The sequence below is a fragment of the Nelumbo lutea genome, chromosome 8, assembly GCF_056320005.1.
Source record: "Nelumbo lutea isolate HS-2025 chromosome 8, American lotus-T2T, whole genome shotgun sequence".
NCBI classification, from domain to species: domain Eukaryota; kingdom Viridiplantae; phylum Streptophyta; class Magnoliopsida; order Proteales; family Nelumbonaceae; genus Nelumbo; species Nelumbo lutea.
Genome location: NC_142691.1, coordinates 19364633 through 19382430, shown reverse-complemented (window position 1 = coordinate 19382430; position 17798 = coordinate 19364633). Strand labels below are relative to the sequence as shown.

The 17798-nt window shown below is 38.0% G+C and overlaps 1 protein-coding gene across 2 annotated transcripts in view; it reads right to left on the bottom strand.

Annotated features, from left to right (window-relative positions):
* LOC148843159 (adenylate kinase family protein) overlaps positions 1 to 17798 on the bottom strand; it is a 39645-nt gene that overhangs the window by 10786 nt on the left and 11061 nt on the right. For both annotated transcript variants that reach the window (XR_016102836.1, XM_088956615.1), the window contains exons 5-14: positions 11411 to 11557; positions 10053 to 10127; positions 9861 to 9954; positions 5648 to 5700; positions 5381 to 5509; positions 4151 to 4186; positions 3971 to 4051; positions 3744 to 3882; positions 3457 to 3536; positions 3292 to 3357 (exon numbers count right to left, since the gene is read on the bottom strand). Coding sequence is in view for 1 of the 2 variants with exons in the window: in XM_088956615.1 (XP_088812741.1) it covers positions 3292 to 3357; positions 3457 to 3536; positions 3744 to 3882; positions 3971 to 4051; positions 4151 to 4186; positions 5381 to 5509; positions 5648 to 5700; positions 9861 to 9954; positions 10053 to 10127; positions 11411 to 11557 (900 nt within the window). In the remaining variant the exon portion in view is untranslated. The remainder of the gene's footprint in view (positions 1 to 3291; positions 3358 to 3456; positions 3537 to 3743; positions 3883 to 3970; positions 4052 to 4150; positions 4187 to 5380; positions 5510 to 5647; positions 5701 to 9860; positions 9955 to 10052; positions 10128 to 11410; positions 11558 to 17798) is intronic.

The following is a 17798-nucleotide window of genomic DNA, read 5'->3' as shown; positions in this document are numbered from 1 at the left end:
ATGTAAGTCATGTTCAGTGTCAGAGTTCCAGTGTCAAATGTGTCAGCTGAGCAAACAATGTAGAACAATTTTTCACTCAAATATAAAAAGATCAAGTGTTCATTTTCATGTTGTGTATTCTGATGTACGGGGGCCTACTACTATAATCTCTAAAGGCGGATATAAGTACTTTATCACATTGATCAATGACTTCTCTCGCTATACATGGGTATTCCCTAAGCGTAGTAGAGACGAAGTTCCAAAGATTGTGAAAGACTTCCAGATGATGGTATTTATGCAATTCCATGTTGAAATACAGATCTTCCAATCAAACAATGCAAAAGAATATTTCCATGGTGAGCTCAATGAGTTCTTTGCCTCCCATGGATCTATTCATAGGAGCTCATACGTAAGAACACCACAACCAAATGGTGTTGCAGAAAGAAAAAACAGACACCTCCTTGAGGTAGCTCGTGGGATGATGTTACACATGAATGTTCCAAAAAGGTTTTGGATGGATGCTATACTTGCAGCTGCTTATGTCATCAATCGCATGCCCTCCAGAGTGCTGAACTACATTGCCCTTCATTAGTTGTTGTTCCCTCAGTCCCCTTTATTTTCCATTCCCATGAGAGTTTTTGGTTGTCGTGCCTTTGTCCATGATTTGTCTCCGCCTCGAGGTAAGTTAGACCCTCGGTCCATTCCTTGTATCTTTCTAGGGTATCCCTCCTCTCAAAAAGGGTATCGGTGCTTTGATCCCGCTAGTCATAAGTTTTTTGTGTCTATGGATGTGTCCTTCTTTGAGTCTGAACCGTTCTTCCCTACTTCTCCTCAGGGGGAGAGTAGTAGTGTGGAAGAGGAAAAGCAGGTTCAGGTCCGCCAAGTCTCTCTTCCTCCTATTCTGGACCTTGCTCCCTTTCGTGTCTTCCAACGTACACGCCGTAGAGATCAGCAATGTGATAGAGATGTGGAGTAGCCAAACATTGAGCAACCAACATTGTTAGCCTCCCAGGAGGTAAGCCCAAACCCTATTACACCTATTGATACTCCTACTCCTACTGTGGATGACCTTGACATTCCTATTGCTCAAAGAAAGGGAGTTAGGTCATGCACTACCAAACACCCCATTACCCAGTATGTCTCCTATAATCACATTTCCCCCTCATACCGATCCTTTTTATCTGCAATTGATTGCATTCTTGTTCCCATAAATGTTGCTGAAGCCTTAAAATGCCCTGAATGGACAGATGCTATGAAGGAGGAGATTAATGCCCTTCATAAAAATCAAACTTGGGAATTGGTGGATCTTCCAAGGGGGAAAGACCCAGTGGGTGTTTACAGTTAAACACAAGGCAAACGGGACAGTTGAAAGGTACAAAGCAAGATTAGTAGCCAAAGGGTACACTCAAGTGTACAGGGTTGACTATGATGAGACTTTTGCTCCAGTAGCTAAGATGAACTCAATTAGGGTCCTCCTATCATTAGCTACTAACCTTGACTGGGAATTGCATCAATTGAACATAAAGAATGCTTTTTTAAATGGTGACCAAGAGGAGGAAGTATACATGGTTCAACCCCCTGGATTCTGTGCTAAAGGAAGTGAAAATAAGGTGTGCAAGCTGAGAAATTCTCTTTATGGTTTAAAACAATCTCCCAGAGCTTGGTTCAGTAAGTTTCACATGGAAGTTCAGCAGGTAGGCTTCAAACAATGTTAGTCTGATCACACACTCTTTGTGAAGAGATGTCAAGAACAGGTTGCTGTATTGATATGGTATGTAGATGATATCATCATTACAGGAAATTGGAGTTCAGAAATACAAAAATTGAAACAATTCCTTGCATCTAAATTTGAAGTGAAAGATTTAGGTCCCCTGAAGTATTTCCTTGGAATTGAAGTTGCCCGCTCAGAAAGAGGTATCTTCATTTCTCAAAGGAAATACACCCTTGATCTATTACAAGACACTGGCAAATTAGGCGCAAGGCCAGTAGATACTCCCATGGATGCTGATCACAAGTTGGGTGACTGTGATGGTGAACCTCTGAAAGATGTGAAATAGTTCCAAAGGTTAGTGGGAAAGTTGATTTATTTGTCCATGACCCGTCCAAACATTGCCTATTCAATTGGGGTTCTAAGCCAATTCATGCACTCTCCTAAGAAACCACACATGGAGGCAGTAGAGAGAGTTCTTAGATACTTAAAAAAGTATCCCGGAACAGGTCTACTATTCAGTAAACATAATCACCTAAAGGTGGAAGTCTTTACAGATGCTGATTGGGCAGGTGCTGTGGATGATAGAAAGTCCATAAGTGAGTATTGCACATTTGTGGAAGGAAACCTAGTGACCTGGAAAAGCAAGAAACAAAGTGTGGTAGCAAGGTCAAGTGCTGAAGCTGAATATAGAGCTATGACACATGGGGTGGCTGAAGTCCTTTGGCTAAAACATCTTCTAGGGTAGATTGGAGTTGTTTTTCATAATTCTCTGTCTCTTTACTATGACAACAAGGAAGCCATAAACATCACCAACAAACCTGTCCTACATGAGAGGACCAAGCACATTTAGGTGGACAAACACTTCATAAGGGAAAAATTGGAAAAAAGGGAAATTTGCATCCCTTATGTCAACTCCAAGGAACAACTCGCTGATGTCCTCACAAAAGGACTTCCATACTCGCGAAACAATGAGTTATGTGACAAGCTGGGCATGATAGACATATTCAGCCCAACTTGAGGGGGAGTGTTGTGAGGATTATTTAATTGTTATTTTCCAGTTGCTGTTAGTGTGCTGTCAGTCTAAGATGCTGTCAGCCAGTTAGTTTCTTTCTTTCTTATTAGTTTGTTACTAGGAGTGCCGCCAGGGGCATACTTGTAATCTCCTATTCCTTTTATATTAAGTTAATATAAATAACTAAACTGGCGGCAGCCAGAATAGTTTTTTTTGTCTCTCAATCATATCTTCCTCTTCTCCTCTTTTCTCTCTTCTCTTCTCTTCTCTTCTCTTTCTCTCTCTCGTCTCTCTCTCTCCATGAATGATTACAACCTTTTCAAAAAAAAATATCACTGAACATAAAGGAATGGTGAAACAAGATTTATGTAGCTGACCCATATAATTGGGACAAGGCTTAGATAATGATGATGATCTTATGGTTGTTTGTAGATTGATCTTTATATTGAGATGCACTTTAGGTTGCACCAACTATCACATGCATGTTTGATACATTTACACACATACAAATGTATATGCACAGATAAAGGTATTCATATAATGCATGAAATATAAAGTTAAGTGATTAAAATACTGTAAGAAATACAACCTTGAGCCTTGGATTGATAAGAATAACAGGTTTGCTACCAGCAGCATCAGTCATAGCTTTTAGATCCTGCATAACTTTACAATTGGTAAAAGGGAAAAAAAAAGGCAAAACTAGAACATGTAGTGCGCATACTCCAAAAATCATTATGAAGAGAAAGTTACTCACATCAATAATGCAATTTCCAACAGCATTTTGAGGTGCCACCAGAATAAATATGTCATCTTGTTCACTAACCTCTTTCGCACCTACAATTATAAAACATTTATGCTACATTGATTTTTGGACAAGGAAAATATCCATATTATATGCACATTTTCTTAGTTATCCATTTAAAAGGAATGTTGGGAATGAAGCAAACATCCATCATGAATTAACATGTTTAAGAGAATTGAATTATGATTAGTATAAACTAGACTACATTAAAATTTTCACATAAAATCTGGGTCCCAAACCTATAGAACCAATGTTGATAAAGGTCCCCTTGGCACCATAATCCCCCCAATCCATGAACTCCAAAATATTTCGACTTCCAGCAAGCTGCAATGGCATCCCAGAAAGTGCACCTTCTCCCATTGATCCTTGAACACAAACCTGAAAGGTAAAAGTTTCATCAATCAAAAACTATCAACTGCTTCTCCATTGATCCATGATTTCACTGGCAAGGTACAACTATATATACCTTCACACGTTTTCCATCATCAGCAAATGAAAGAGCAAGAACCCGAACAAGTTCCATTAAAGTACCAATTCGATAAACATCCTGTGCATGATAAGGTGTTTTAATTCACAAGGCCCTCCTCCCTCTCCACCAAAGAAAGAAAGAGAAAAAAAAAGAAAATAAACAGATAAACTGTCCTACCATTTCTGGATTCAGCTCTGGAATGCTAATTTCCACCTGCCAATACAAATTGTCATGTAAACTCAAACTAAATTTAAAAGACTCCTGATAGCAGAATTTTCATAAATTATAAACTAATTGAGGGGAGGGAGGATTTCCTTGAAACAACTGAGTATGGATTGGAACATAATAACAACCATAAACCAGTATATAAGACTCATCCTTATCAGCTTTGCTTACTTGCATGGGCCATACTACTAAAATAAAAAATTATTACCATTTTCACCCTTGAATAAAATGGACAATGTTAGGTTTTCTATTTTACTGAGGTTACACATATCACCAGTTTCAATGCCCCTCCTCACCCAAAAGAAAAGAAAAGAAAAGAAAAGAAAATGTATATTGCATGATCCTCATACAATACATGTAGAATTAGCAACTAGATTTTCCAAGTGGTTTAGGAGTCTGGAGTTAGAAGCCGGCAGCATGCTTCACCGAAGGGGATCAACGTGCATCTGGATTTTCAAAGCAGGCAGATGAAAGGGATAAAACAAGGAGTTATAATAATAATGTCATTTTGACCCTAATGTTGAAAGTGTGAGATCTGAACTCAGTTTCAGATTGAAAGTATACTAAAGAGGGCCCTCAATACATGAAGTTAAGGATACAAGTTTTTCTAGTGGGGATAAAGTCCAGAGAAGTAATGCAATTGATTCTATTGTAATTTTAGGGGCTTGTAGGGGGTTGGAGTAAAAGGTTACAATTTTGTGGTGTTTGAGATTGTCCATGCTTCATGGTTGTTCCCATGGTTAGTTGTGGCTTCAGTGTGATGCATTACTGTAACATCTGGAAATTGACAGTATGGGATTAGTTTCTATGCCAGTGCCCTCCTTTAGAGTTTTGAGTTTATGGGAGGTGCCATTCTAGGGGAAATAGTTGTATCTGGTGCTGGGGAGTTCTTATCTATCCTACATCACATATTTGTTTTTACCAAATTATAGAACATGATTATTCAGTCAAAGCATAGCTTGATAATTCTTGAGATGATTACATGTTTTATATGTAATAGCCTCAAAACTTATCATTCATAGAAGGTACATGCATGAAAGAGTACTATGAGGAACCCAATGCATTTAACAAAAGAAATAGAATGAACTACTAACATTGAAAAATCAAGGGTAACTACTAAATGGAATCACAGATTCAGTAGTTTGGCTTCCCATCTAAAAGCCAAGGTGAGAAATATCTGACCTTCAATCGAATTCTTCCATCATTAATGGCCCTTTGGGTAGCTTGTAGCACATCATCATAGAAATACTTTCTTATTTCTCTAGAATGAGGAATATTATTCAATCGAGTAGGAATTCCTCTCCAATTATCCTGGAAGAAGCTTTCAAAAATAAGGAAAAACCAAGCTGCAGGAGTTATGGGTTCATTTTATACAATTTGACATATGGGAATATTTGAAAGCAGAGTATTACTGACCAACCAATTAACAAGGGAAAAGAAATTACATACCGGACTTGAAGACACCAAACTTGAATGAATGTCACTTTCAGGAATTGATATTCCTAAATAAAAAAGAAGCAAAATGAGATAAATTTGATGGTTTAAAAATTCAAAGTTCTAAAAGGGCAGCCCAGTGCATGAGGCTCCCACCATTGCGGGGTTTGGGGAGGGACAAATGTAGACAGCCTTACCCCTGCACATACAGAGAGGTTGTTTCCAAGATTTGAACCCTGGTAGCCCAGGTTACAATGGAGCACCCAACAATTGCACCAAGGCCCACCCTCAGTATTGCCAAAAATGTTGTGTAATACATAGTGACCATCCCATATGGAAAACGCAAAGTAATATTGAAATCCATAGATACAAAGATTAGCAAATATTACATAAAACTGCAATTCCAAAATCATAGGAGATATTTTTTATCAGTAACTGATCAGTTTATAAATAATTGAAAATGAAATATACATGTTGTGCCAAGCATGCCTCAGAATTGGCTAGCACTGCTATGCATCCCTCAGTTGCTACTTTTTAATTCATTAGTTACAAAATTCCCCCTTGAAAATTAACCCCCTCCCAAAAAAACAGTAGAATTGATCCCTGTTCACTCCTTGTCTTGCCAGCATGTCAAACATACTATTGGATGATCTTTAGAAGTAACATTTATTTCCTCAGCCACTTGTTTTACCTTAATTACATGCCTATGTAACCATGGGCCCGTACTATTTTGCTTAAACGAACCCACTACTACTTTGAATCCCCTTCCACCATTATATGTAAACTGTAAAGACTCCCCAACTCCTTGCTCATACAACACTTTTTTTGGTAATAAATGAAAAGAAAAATATATTCAAAAGAAAGACAGAAGTACAAACAAAGGTGATAAGATATCACCCAGAAGAAAAAAGAGAAAAGCTCAACACCCTCCTAACAAATATTTTAAAGAACAACTTTTAGCTCTTTCCCAACCTTTTACAAAAATAGATCCCTGCTCTAGCCTTTTGCAGCAAACACCCAATCAGCATTCTAAAACCATCACCCAAGATCCAAAACACCTTTCCAGTAAGACTCCAATTGTACAGAATGCATAGGCATATTCTTTTCCAATTCCAAAAATGCTTTTCATGCAAATTGCTCTCCACCTTCCTCACTTGATCAAGAACCACCTCCTTATCTTCTTGGTCTTTATCATCCCTTTCATCGACTTCAATCTCTTCTTCCACCGCTTCCCAGCCTAACCGAACCTCTTCTCCTTGAGAACCTAGAGTCATTTTCAACTTTCTTTTCTTAATCTTCCTCCACTCTTTAACAACACAACTATTCCTCATCACCTCTCTGAATTTTATTTTTGGTCTTCACTCCCTTCTTGCTTGTCCAACACAGCCATCAATCTTCCCTAATGGAATGATAATACATTCCATAAGTATCTCTAAACACAATGTCAATTCCATGAGATCCCCTGGATTAGCCAAACTACAGCCATCAAAGTTTAACTTTATGAGGTTAATGGCTGAAGGGATCAGGATCAGATAGTGATCACTTTTTATCAATGATGAACATGCTACAGCTTTCCAATTTTAAATAATATCATTAGTAGAGAATGATTTGAACAATTTTCAAGGCACCTTTAGAGAAATGCTTTCAATTGGTGCTTCTTTTGTATAGATTTTATCCATAATGATTCTAGCATTCCTTTCTTCCCAAACCATTCAAAGTAAGTTTTCCCTAAACATTATTTTATCCCTCATTTTTCTTGGTGAAAAAAAGCTGTTGAACATACTTCCCACATACCCTATAGGATACCACCTACATCTAAAAAGAGGAAAGAAAAAAAGTTCCCACATGATCGATATAAAAGGAAAAGAGATTAGCAAGTAGTAAGTTAAATGTCAGCCGGCTCTACAAAGAAAACATGTATGAAGTGATAGACACCAAAACAACCCTCTCTTCTAGAGATTCTCACAAGTATTTATTTTCATATATACATCTCAACAAAAACCCCCTCACTTTAAGTGGTGGCTGCCCCCCCCCCCCCCAAATTGATTTCACAAGGAAATATCTCTAATTATAAGAAATTGAAAACAATGTTTTGAATAATTAAGCACAATAGAATAAATGACCAAGACAAACACCTTCCATAAACTCAAAGAGGGAAAGAGCCTAAATAATTTCAATCTCACTTAAACCTCTCCTAAAACCCAAATTCCAACTGAGTCTTAATTCAGAAAATGATGTGCAATAAGAAATTGTTTTGTCTTCATGTAGATAAAGGGAATAAAAAGATGGAAATTGGGCCATTCACATCACCCCATCTCAGGCAAGCAAGCATGAGAATGCAGGTTCAAGTCTGAGGGTGGTCACTATGTGTGAAAAAATGCCAAAAGCTAGGACCATACCTAGTCTATCCCCCCCCCCCCCAAGACCCTAGATAGCTGGGACCAACATTGGATAACGACCTTTGTCAAAGAAAACAAAATCACTTTAGGTATGGCTGGTACTGGCATGTATATGTACATGTAATGCTATCAAACTATTAATAAAAAATGAAAATCACATCAAAGAACATTAGAGAGACTTATTTAATAAAAGTACCATTCAACTAAAGTTCTTGGAGAATTATATAGTAAATAAGCAGAAGAATATCATACTGCTCTATATGAAGTCATGAAATGCCAAATTACAAATGGAAGGTACTGTGATGTTCTCAAAGAGTCCATATAGATGGTTATGAATGGATTTGCACCAACCATCTAGTTTCCTAGGTCTCTATTTAAAAGCCAACATAGAATCCTATCTCTAACTTAGGTCACCTAACCATTAACACCTCCCCTGTATCCAGACAGATGATTGATATCTAGTGGGGAAAGCACCATGTCTATGCTGTCCTGACTCCTTCCTTGTCCTTGTGGCAACAAAAATCAAGGTTCATGATTTTTTTATTCTCAACAACAACAACAATATACAATAATAATGATGATGATGATCAATGTTGTAATATGGACCAGAAACTAAAACAAATGCCTGTCAGGTCATGGGTCAGACAGTCTGACCGCCATGTCAAACAATTTGACAACGGATCATATAAATAATATAATATAGTATTTTCTGTTTTTACAATATATGTGTAAGTGATGGCTAGATGGTTGATTTCTTGACTTTTGATACAAGTGACCAGAGTTCAGGTTTTCTAACTCACATTTTATTCAAAAATACATACATATTTAATCAATATAGATAAATCTGCCAGTTCAAGTATTGTCTTGCACTACTAGTCCCAAGCTTGGATAAAGGAAGAGGGTTGCATCAAGTTGGCAGTCGACACTAAAACTTTTGCCTAACCCTCATGAATATGAATTTAATCAATATAGATATTAAAGAGACAAAGTAGAATAATAGATTAATTGTAGCATGTTAACGTACATAACAAAGAAGTCACAACTCACAAGTCAAGTCTCCTTATTTTCATTTTGAAGTTTGTGGTAATTTAGTGACCCAGGAAAATCATTGAAATCCAGCCGGTTTTCAATGGTTCTCACTGTGTTTTGACTGGTTTGCCAGTTTTTTAGAATTTTGAAAAACCAATATATCAATAAACTGGAATGGCTTCTAATTCCCAAGTTTCACAATCCAGCATCTAATCCGGTCTAAGTGTTGATAATAATAATAACAACAACAACAACAACAACAATCAAGTGTATAACCCTCCAAAAGGTATGAATCAACAATAACTTTGACTAGAGTTACAAACTGGTTAACTAAACATATATGTGCTTAACAAAATAAATCACTTGATAACCTTACATCAAACTTACCATTCAATGAATCGAAATCCACCAATTCTTTGGTTGTTATAACAAATAATTCATGAGATGCATGTTGAAGGAAAGAAAGCATTGAAGCATAACATATAAAGATGCTACCTGTTATTAGATAAGGGGCCATTGCTTGATACTATGGTAAAACCTCAGGCTGAAAAGGATGAAAAGAAAAATTGAAGCCTGGGAGCAACCACTTAATTAAAAAAATGTCATATATTAGGTCCAAATTCAGTTCACCCCTCCCAATACTCCAGATAGTTGGGACCAGAATTGAGTAGTGCCCTTCTATGTATTAATAGACATCTTTTTAATTGTTAACTGAGAATTTTTGTTACTGAAAAGAAAAGAGAGAGTTACTAGATGAAGTTATTCTATTTTACATGATTGAATATTGACTTCAAGATTACCTAATTTTTTTGTCTCCACCTTATCCTTTTGCAGTCGCAGCAGCAGAGAGTCTATCTCCCCAAAAACTACATCTTTTGGACGATTTCCATCTATCTGTATTTGTGTAAGTTTTGAAACAAGTGAAAATTACTTTACATCTCCATATAATGTATGGGTTAAAGGAAAAAATTATAAATTACATATGCAACCACCTTATTCAGTATATTCAAGTACGTTGAAGAGATAGCTTCAGCATTTTTCTTATAAGTTGTTAGTCGTGATTTCACCTAGTTACGCAAAAGGAAATATGTGTCAATGATACACCATAGAGACCAGAATAAGCATCTCAAAGCACCATACTTTAATAAAAGCATTTTGATTCATTTGGAAATAATAGGTCTTACCTTTGTAGCCTACCAAAACCTGATAGAGACTAAAGGAAGCAGATTACATCCTGCACTAAATATTTGGATATACATTTTTCTATTTGCTCATTGAAAAATAAATATATTCTTTCAGGATCTATTACATGTACCGGTATCAATCCTAAAATCACAGTTTTCATATGCTGAAAGACATAAGCAGGCAATGTGTGGTCAGTAAACTGGGGCATCTGCTACTTTAAACTTTAAAGAGAAGGAAACTTTTCAAAAGATTAAAAAAAATAGAAAAGAGAAAGAAATACATTTTTTAAGATGTAGTTTGATAAATATTCAGAATCCAGTAAGCACATGTGGAGCTGTATCAAAATTTTCTGATGCAAAAGCTTCCTTATTTGGATATTATGATTATTGTATTACCTTTTTTTGGGTACTTAACACAACACACTAACTTTTTCAACGTAGGTGGTAATAGCGGCATTCGTATCCGCGTCTCTTCTGGGACTACCCAGCTAACATGCCAACCGAGCCACCACTCAGTTGGTGATTATTGTATTACCTTTTGCTGAATAAATTTAATTTTCATCATAAATTAATCCTTTATTTCTGATGAAGAATGACTAAGAAACTGAAGTGCAACTATTCGCAAAGTCAAATCAAGGGATTCACATAGTAAAAGCACAACTATTTTGAAAGAAGTGTTTCATTTAAACATCCAGATATGCCAGATACTTGGGAAGTGGCTTCCAGGATATTCCTATGAAGACCTTTCCATCAGCAGTAGGTAGTCAAATATAGCCCCCCTCCCCCAATAGACCATACAGATAAGTAAATAGTTCCTATAGTTTTAGCTTTTCAAAGGGAATCCTGAAAGTTTTTCTGATCTCATGCCTCTTATGGGATTCCAGGTGGGTAGGGATAACAGAATCTGACTTTGATCATGTTACTTTTGTCTATATCCACCACATGTATTAGACCATGTTGTTTCTCCTTCAGCATAAAAGGAAATTATGAAGTTAAGACGGCTTAAGGAAAAGTGAAGATCAGCTATTATGGATAGATATTGTAATATTACGTCACAGTCTATGTGGAGAAATTGAACATTATGCAGAACCCATAAAGAAAAGGGCAGAATATGAGGGACAGAAAGGGAAAATATGGATGCAAGTTTAAAGAATATATGACCATACTTTCTCTGAAGTATCATCAGTACGGGTTACAAGCCTTGTTTTGATTTCCTCTGACTCTGGGGGAAAATTCTTTATATGGTAAATTTTTCCAGTCACTGGGTCCAACCTTCTTCCAACACATCTGTCGATTAGAATTTCATCAGGAACCTGAATATTAACATATAAGATCTCTGTGATCAATTAGATGAAACTTTGTAAGGCCTAATGGATATTTCAGCTACAAATATATACAAGGTTCATGAACAAAAGATACAAATACAGTAAAACTTGATCTCTATATCAGACAATTTTGAAAAAAGGATATTTTTAAGTTTGATTGAATCATCATCATGATATTGACTATTTAAACATCTAAAATCCTATATGAAATCAATTAAAACATAAAGAGAAGATGGAACATCTCTGCAGTGGCAAAGATGTGATCAAAGTGTTTTAGATTAGATAGTTACATTTATTCAATATGAAGTTGTCCGTTGCCTCATTCTAACAAAATCCTACAAATATACAAGAGAGGACATAAAAGAATACAAGTAAAGAAAATTTTAAGCCCCATCACTCAAATGTTATGATCACATAGAGCTATATCTGTACATAAAGCTCTTCCTATGTTGCATATTCTACATTGGAATTAACTTATAATGTTCGGTGATTTTATTTTGTCTGCTCATCATTTTATTTCCCTACATCCCAATTGTACTGGTTTTTACATTCGACTGTTTCTATCTTGTTCTACCATATTTCTTGCCTGAAAAATAGATATCTAGCATAACAATTAAATTACTTCCTCCTGCCCTCCCTAACCTAGCCATTGGTAACCAAGTTAAGCTCTTGGGGGTCAATCTTAATTGGAAAGGAAAAGAAGAGGAAGTGTCCCAAATCTTGTTAAGGTAGTGTACAATACAAACTCCCAAGGGCCTTGACCATAACCCCTGCTCCATGGAATATCACTTCTCCATCCCAGGATGACAAAACAAAGCACCCCCCCCCACTGGAATTGAGGATCGGGAGCAATTTCAGGATCTAAACCATGGTCCTCTGTATTCTATTTAATGATATGCCCTTAAACTCCTTGCAAAGCTTAACAAGGACTTCTCTCCAGACACAGAAATTTCTCTCTTCCCATACAACCTATGTAACAGCATGAATGACAGATTCCCCATAGAGACAACCTCTGCCTCTGATCCCCAAAGCCAAAGGAGCAATTTCAAGATCTAAACAATGGTCCTCTGTATGTCATTTAATGAGATGCCCTTAAACTCCTTGCAAATCTTAACGAGGATTTCTTTCCAGACACAGAAGTTTCTGTTTTCCTATGCAACCCACATAACCATGTGAGTGGCAGCTTCCTTGTAGGGTCAACCTCTGACTCCCAATGGTCCTCTGTATGTCATTTAATGACATGCCCTTAAACTCCTTGCAAAGCTTAATGAAGATTTCTTTCCAGACACAGAAGTTTCTCTTTTCCTATGCAACCCACAACCATGTGAGTGGCAGCTTCCTTGTAGAGTCGACCTCTGACTCCCAAAGCTATGGACCTCAAAAGGTGCCACCCACTCAAGCCCCACTAGGCCCAAGAAAAAGTGTCAAATTATTCTAGTGACCACGAGATAAACAATGAGGCCATTAACTGATTCAGCATCCTCTGGGTACATAATACACAATCGGAGGGATAAGTAATGCACTTCATTCATTTCCTTTCAGATGTCGAAAGGCAATCCTCACTTACTGTAATCAAACTGTCTCACTTTGCCTTACTGCATCACAAAACATCCCAACACCTATGATACCTGGATACATGGTGCCATATCATGTTGGGTACTTCAATTTTTAGTGTGAATTTCATATCCAATACTGTATCCATATATGTCCTAGCCAATTAACTAGAGATGGTCAATTATCAACTTTTTCATATCCTAAGCATATAAACATTAAATCATCACATTTCCCTTAATTACTTGATAACATATCAAAATATACTCAAACCGTCCAACATTTGATGCCTCACTGAATTCAATCTCTCTTATTGAAATGCTGTTATTTTGTATGTTTAGTACCGCAGGGGTACTTTAGTACTTTCAGCCTATTTTATTTTAAGTTGTGTCGCCCTAGTATAAATAACAAAAAAGCTGGCACCACCAGCAGCTTTCTGAGACTCCAAACTTTTGTCTCTCTTCTCTCTTCTCTCTTCTCTCTCTCTCTCTCTTCCTTCTCCTCTGGACAACCGCAGGGGTACTTTAGTACTTTCAGCCTATTTTATTTTAAGTTGTGTCGCCCTAGTATAAATAACAAAAAAGCTGGCACCACCAGCAGCTTTCTGAGACTCCAAACTTTTGTCTCTCTTCTCTCTTCTCTCTTCTCTCTCTCTCTCTCTTCCTTCTCCTCTGGACAACATGGTATCAAAGTGGGACTGTTAGATCCGAAAGAAGAGATCGAGCACACCTTCCCTGTCTTCTCCATTCGCCAGATCCAGATATTCATTGAAGATCCATATCCAGATTCAAATCGAACTGAAGTACTCTCTCTCCCTTCTTCTTTTTTTTTTATTTTTTCTGGTCATGTGCCAGAACAGAACCTGTAATAGGTTCAGACTGTTAATGTGAGGCGAGCAGTCCCTCTTCTTCCCTTTTTGTGGGATCAGCTGATCCCTGTAACAGACTGTAGGTCAGTAATGACCTTTACATGCTGAGACAGCAGCCTTCTGGTGAACTTGTAGGTCAGGGGATGACCTGTATGTGCTGCAACAGCAGCCACAATTGATTTGTAGGTCAAGAGAGGACCTGTATATGCTGCTACAGCAGCCATACCTGATTTATGGTAGTCCAGTGATGACCTGTGAGTTCGGTAAAATATTTTTTTGGGTGTTCGGCTGCTTCCTTTTGGCCTTGTGTTCAGTTGAAGTGTAACCTGAAGCTGTGATTATGAGTGGTGAAGACTCTGCCACATCTGGAGTCTCCTCAATGCAGAACGGAACAAGTGGGGGAATAGATTTATCCTTCCCTATGGCTGTTATACCCCTGGATGGTCTGAATTACTTAGAATGGTCGAGGGGGATCAAGTTATAGATTACTGCAAGGGGAAAAATAGGGTATATAAATGGGAGAATTAAATAACCGAATTCCAAGAGTGTTGAGTACGACAGATGGAACCAGGAAAACATCATGGTTATGTCCTAACTTTTGGTGTCTATGCAACCTCAGGTGAGAAGGAACTTTATGTGGGCTGTGTTAAGTTGACTGTTTTTATGTATTGTTGGTTCGGCTGATAAGTGTACATGTTAGTTAGTATTGGGTTTTAAGCTGTTAGGTACTGGGCCTTTGTTATTGGGCCTAAGTCTGTTTAGTGTTTTAAGCAGTCTGGGTGTCCCATCACTAATCAGGGGCATTCCAGACATTTCATGTAACACTGTATTGTAATCTACTATAAATAATAGTACTGTTGACTGGGTTACTCAGTTCAACATTCTCAGCACTTGTTTGCCTTCACCTCTCTTCTACTACTTCAGCTACAACCTTTCAGCAAACAGGCTGAAACGGCTTATGAGATTTGGGAGCAAGCAAAGTCGACCTATTCTGAACTGCGTCACTACGCAAAAATCTATCAGTTATAGGCAGAATCATCCACTTGTAAACAGGGGGAGAGGAATCTTTCTGCATACTATTCAGATTTGACCTCCGTCTGGAAGGAATTAGATCGCTATCAAAGTGTAGATTGGAAGTGTGATGAAGATGCAAAAACATACAAGAAGCTTGTTTCCCAACAGAGAGTGTTTACATTTCTCCATGGTTTGAATCTAGTATATGAATCCATCAAAGTCCAGATCCTAGGCAGCAAAGATCTTCCCTCTATCCAGGAGGTTTATGCATTAATACAGTCGGAAGAGAGTAGAAGAAATTTAATGAACAGCTCCGGAGGGGATGTAGTTGTGTTGGCAACAAAAGGGAATGTTACTATAGGTGGGGGAAATTTTTTTAATAAGGGGGACCCTCAAAAAAAAGTGGAAGGCAAAGACACACTATGGTGCACCCACTGCCAGAAACCCCGACATGCCCGGGAAACATGCTGGGATCTTCATGGGAAGCCCAAATGGGCCCAGGATTTAAGCAAGAAGCAAGGTTCAGACCTGAATAAGAAGTCAGGACAGCAAGGTCCAAGAAATTTCACCACAGCAAATTTGGCTTCTCAGGAGAATCAGCCCCCTACTACAGATATGGCTCAGACATACACTTCTGGTTCTAACCAGAGGGAGGATATTATCAATTCCTTCCGTGACCATTTGGAACTCTATGGTAGAGTAATTCATCAAATGGATTCTTCTCCTCCTTCAACTTCATTTGCATCTACATCAGGTAACTCTGCCACAGCTTTCCATGTATCGTCTCATCCCCCTGACTCTCCTTGGATAATTGATTCTAGAGCGTCAAAACATATGACTGGTAAGTCCACTTATTTTCAGACCTACCACCTCCTCTCTAGAAGAAACAAGGTGAGACTAGCTGATGGTTCATATTCTACCATAGCTGGTCAAGGAAACATCTCTCTTCCCTATGGCCTCACCCTGACTAATGTCTTACATGTTCCAAAATTCCCCATTAATTTGTTCTCTGTTAGTAGTATCACTAATTCTTTAAATTGCTCAGTAACCTTTTTCCCTTCTTATTGTGTACTCCAGGATTTGGCCTCGGGGAAGACGATTGGTAGAGGACGTATGGTGGATGGAATCTACATGCTAGAGAATAAGGTTGGTCTTACAGTCACAGAGTCTAATAGTCAGTCTAGTACAAGTCAGGTCTATTTATGGCATAGTCGTCTCGGTCATTTGTCCTTTGAGTTTGGTATTTCCAGAGTTGTTTAAGTCAGTGTTAGTGTCATAGTTTACATGTCAAACTTGCCAATTGAGTAGGCATTGTAGAACTCATTTTTCTTCAAAAAATAATAAATCTGAATTTCCTTTCCATATTATTCATTCTGATGTTTGGGGCCCTGTTACTTTAACGTCCGAGAGTGGCTACAAATATTTTATTACCTTTATTGATGATTACTCCAGATACACATGGATATATCCTATGTGAACCAGGGATGAAGTACCCAAAATTATCCAAGATTTCCAACGAATGATCTTCACCCAATTTCAAATTGAGATCCAAATTTTCCAATCCGATAATGCAAAAGAATATTTTCATAATGATCTCACGGAATTCTTTGCTTCGCATGGATCACTTCACCGTAGCTCATGTGCCTGAACACCACAACAAAATGGTGTTGTTGAAAGTGTTTGCTGAAATAGGGCTGTCGAATGAGAGTAGAAGAGGAAGAAGAAGAGGAACAGAAATGAAATGGGCGGCAGTAATCACCTCGGCCAGCCCTAATCTATTATACATAAAGGCATTACATAATGTTACATGAATGGACAAGACTGCCCCTGATTAGTGATGGGACACCTAGTTGAAATAAACATTAAGTAAGATTAGGCCCAGTAACAAGGCCCACTAACTAATGACTTAAGACCCAACAAAAAGTAAACATACAAACTAAGACAGCCGAACTAACACTCCCCCTCAAGCTAAGCATGGATGTCAATCATGTTTAGCTTGCCAAGTAAGTCCACGAATTTCATTGTAGCTAGCCCTTTAGTCAGAACATCTGCAATCTGCATCTCGGAGGGAGCATAAGGAATGCAAAGTTCTCCTGAGACAATTCTTTCTCTAACAAAGTGATGGTCTATCTCAATATGTTTTGTTCTATCATGTTGCACTGGGTTATTTGCAATGTTGATGGCTGCCTTGTTGTCACAGTACAACCTGAGAGGGCACTCAATCTTTATTCCAAGTTCACCAAGCAGGATCTTTAGCCATAAGAGTTCAGCAACACCATGAGCCATAGCTCGGTACTCAGCCTCTGCACTAGATCTTGCAACCACATTCTGTTTTTTACTCCTCCATGTAACTAAATTTCCTCCAACAAAGGTACAGTACCCAGAGGTAGATTTCCTGTCCCCAACAGAGCCAGCCCAATCTACATCAGTATATCCTTCAACTTCAATTTTACTGTTTTTTCTGAACAGAATCCCTTTCCCCGGGCAAGACTTCAAATATCTGAGGATCCTTTCCACAGCTTTCATGTGAGGGATCTTAGGAGTGTGCATGAACTAACTGACAACATGTACAGCATACGCAATGTCCGGGCGAGTAAGGGACAAGTAAATCAATTTCCCCACCAGCTTTTGGTATCTTTCCTTATCAGGGTAGTCCTCTCCTACTAACACCTGTAGACCATGATTCTGTTCTATTGGAGTATCGGCTGGCCTACACCCCATCATGCCTGTCTCTTGAAGAAGATCAAGGATGTATTTCTGCTGACATATATAGATGCCCTCTTTGGATCTTGCAAC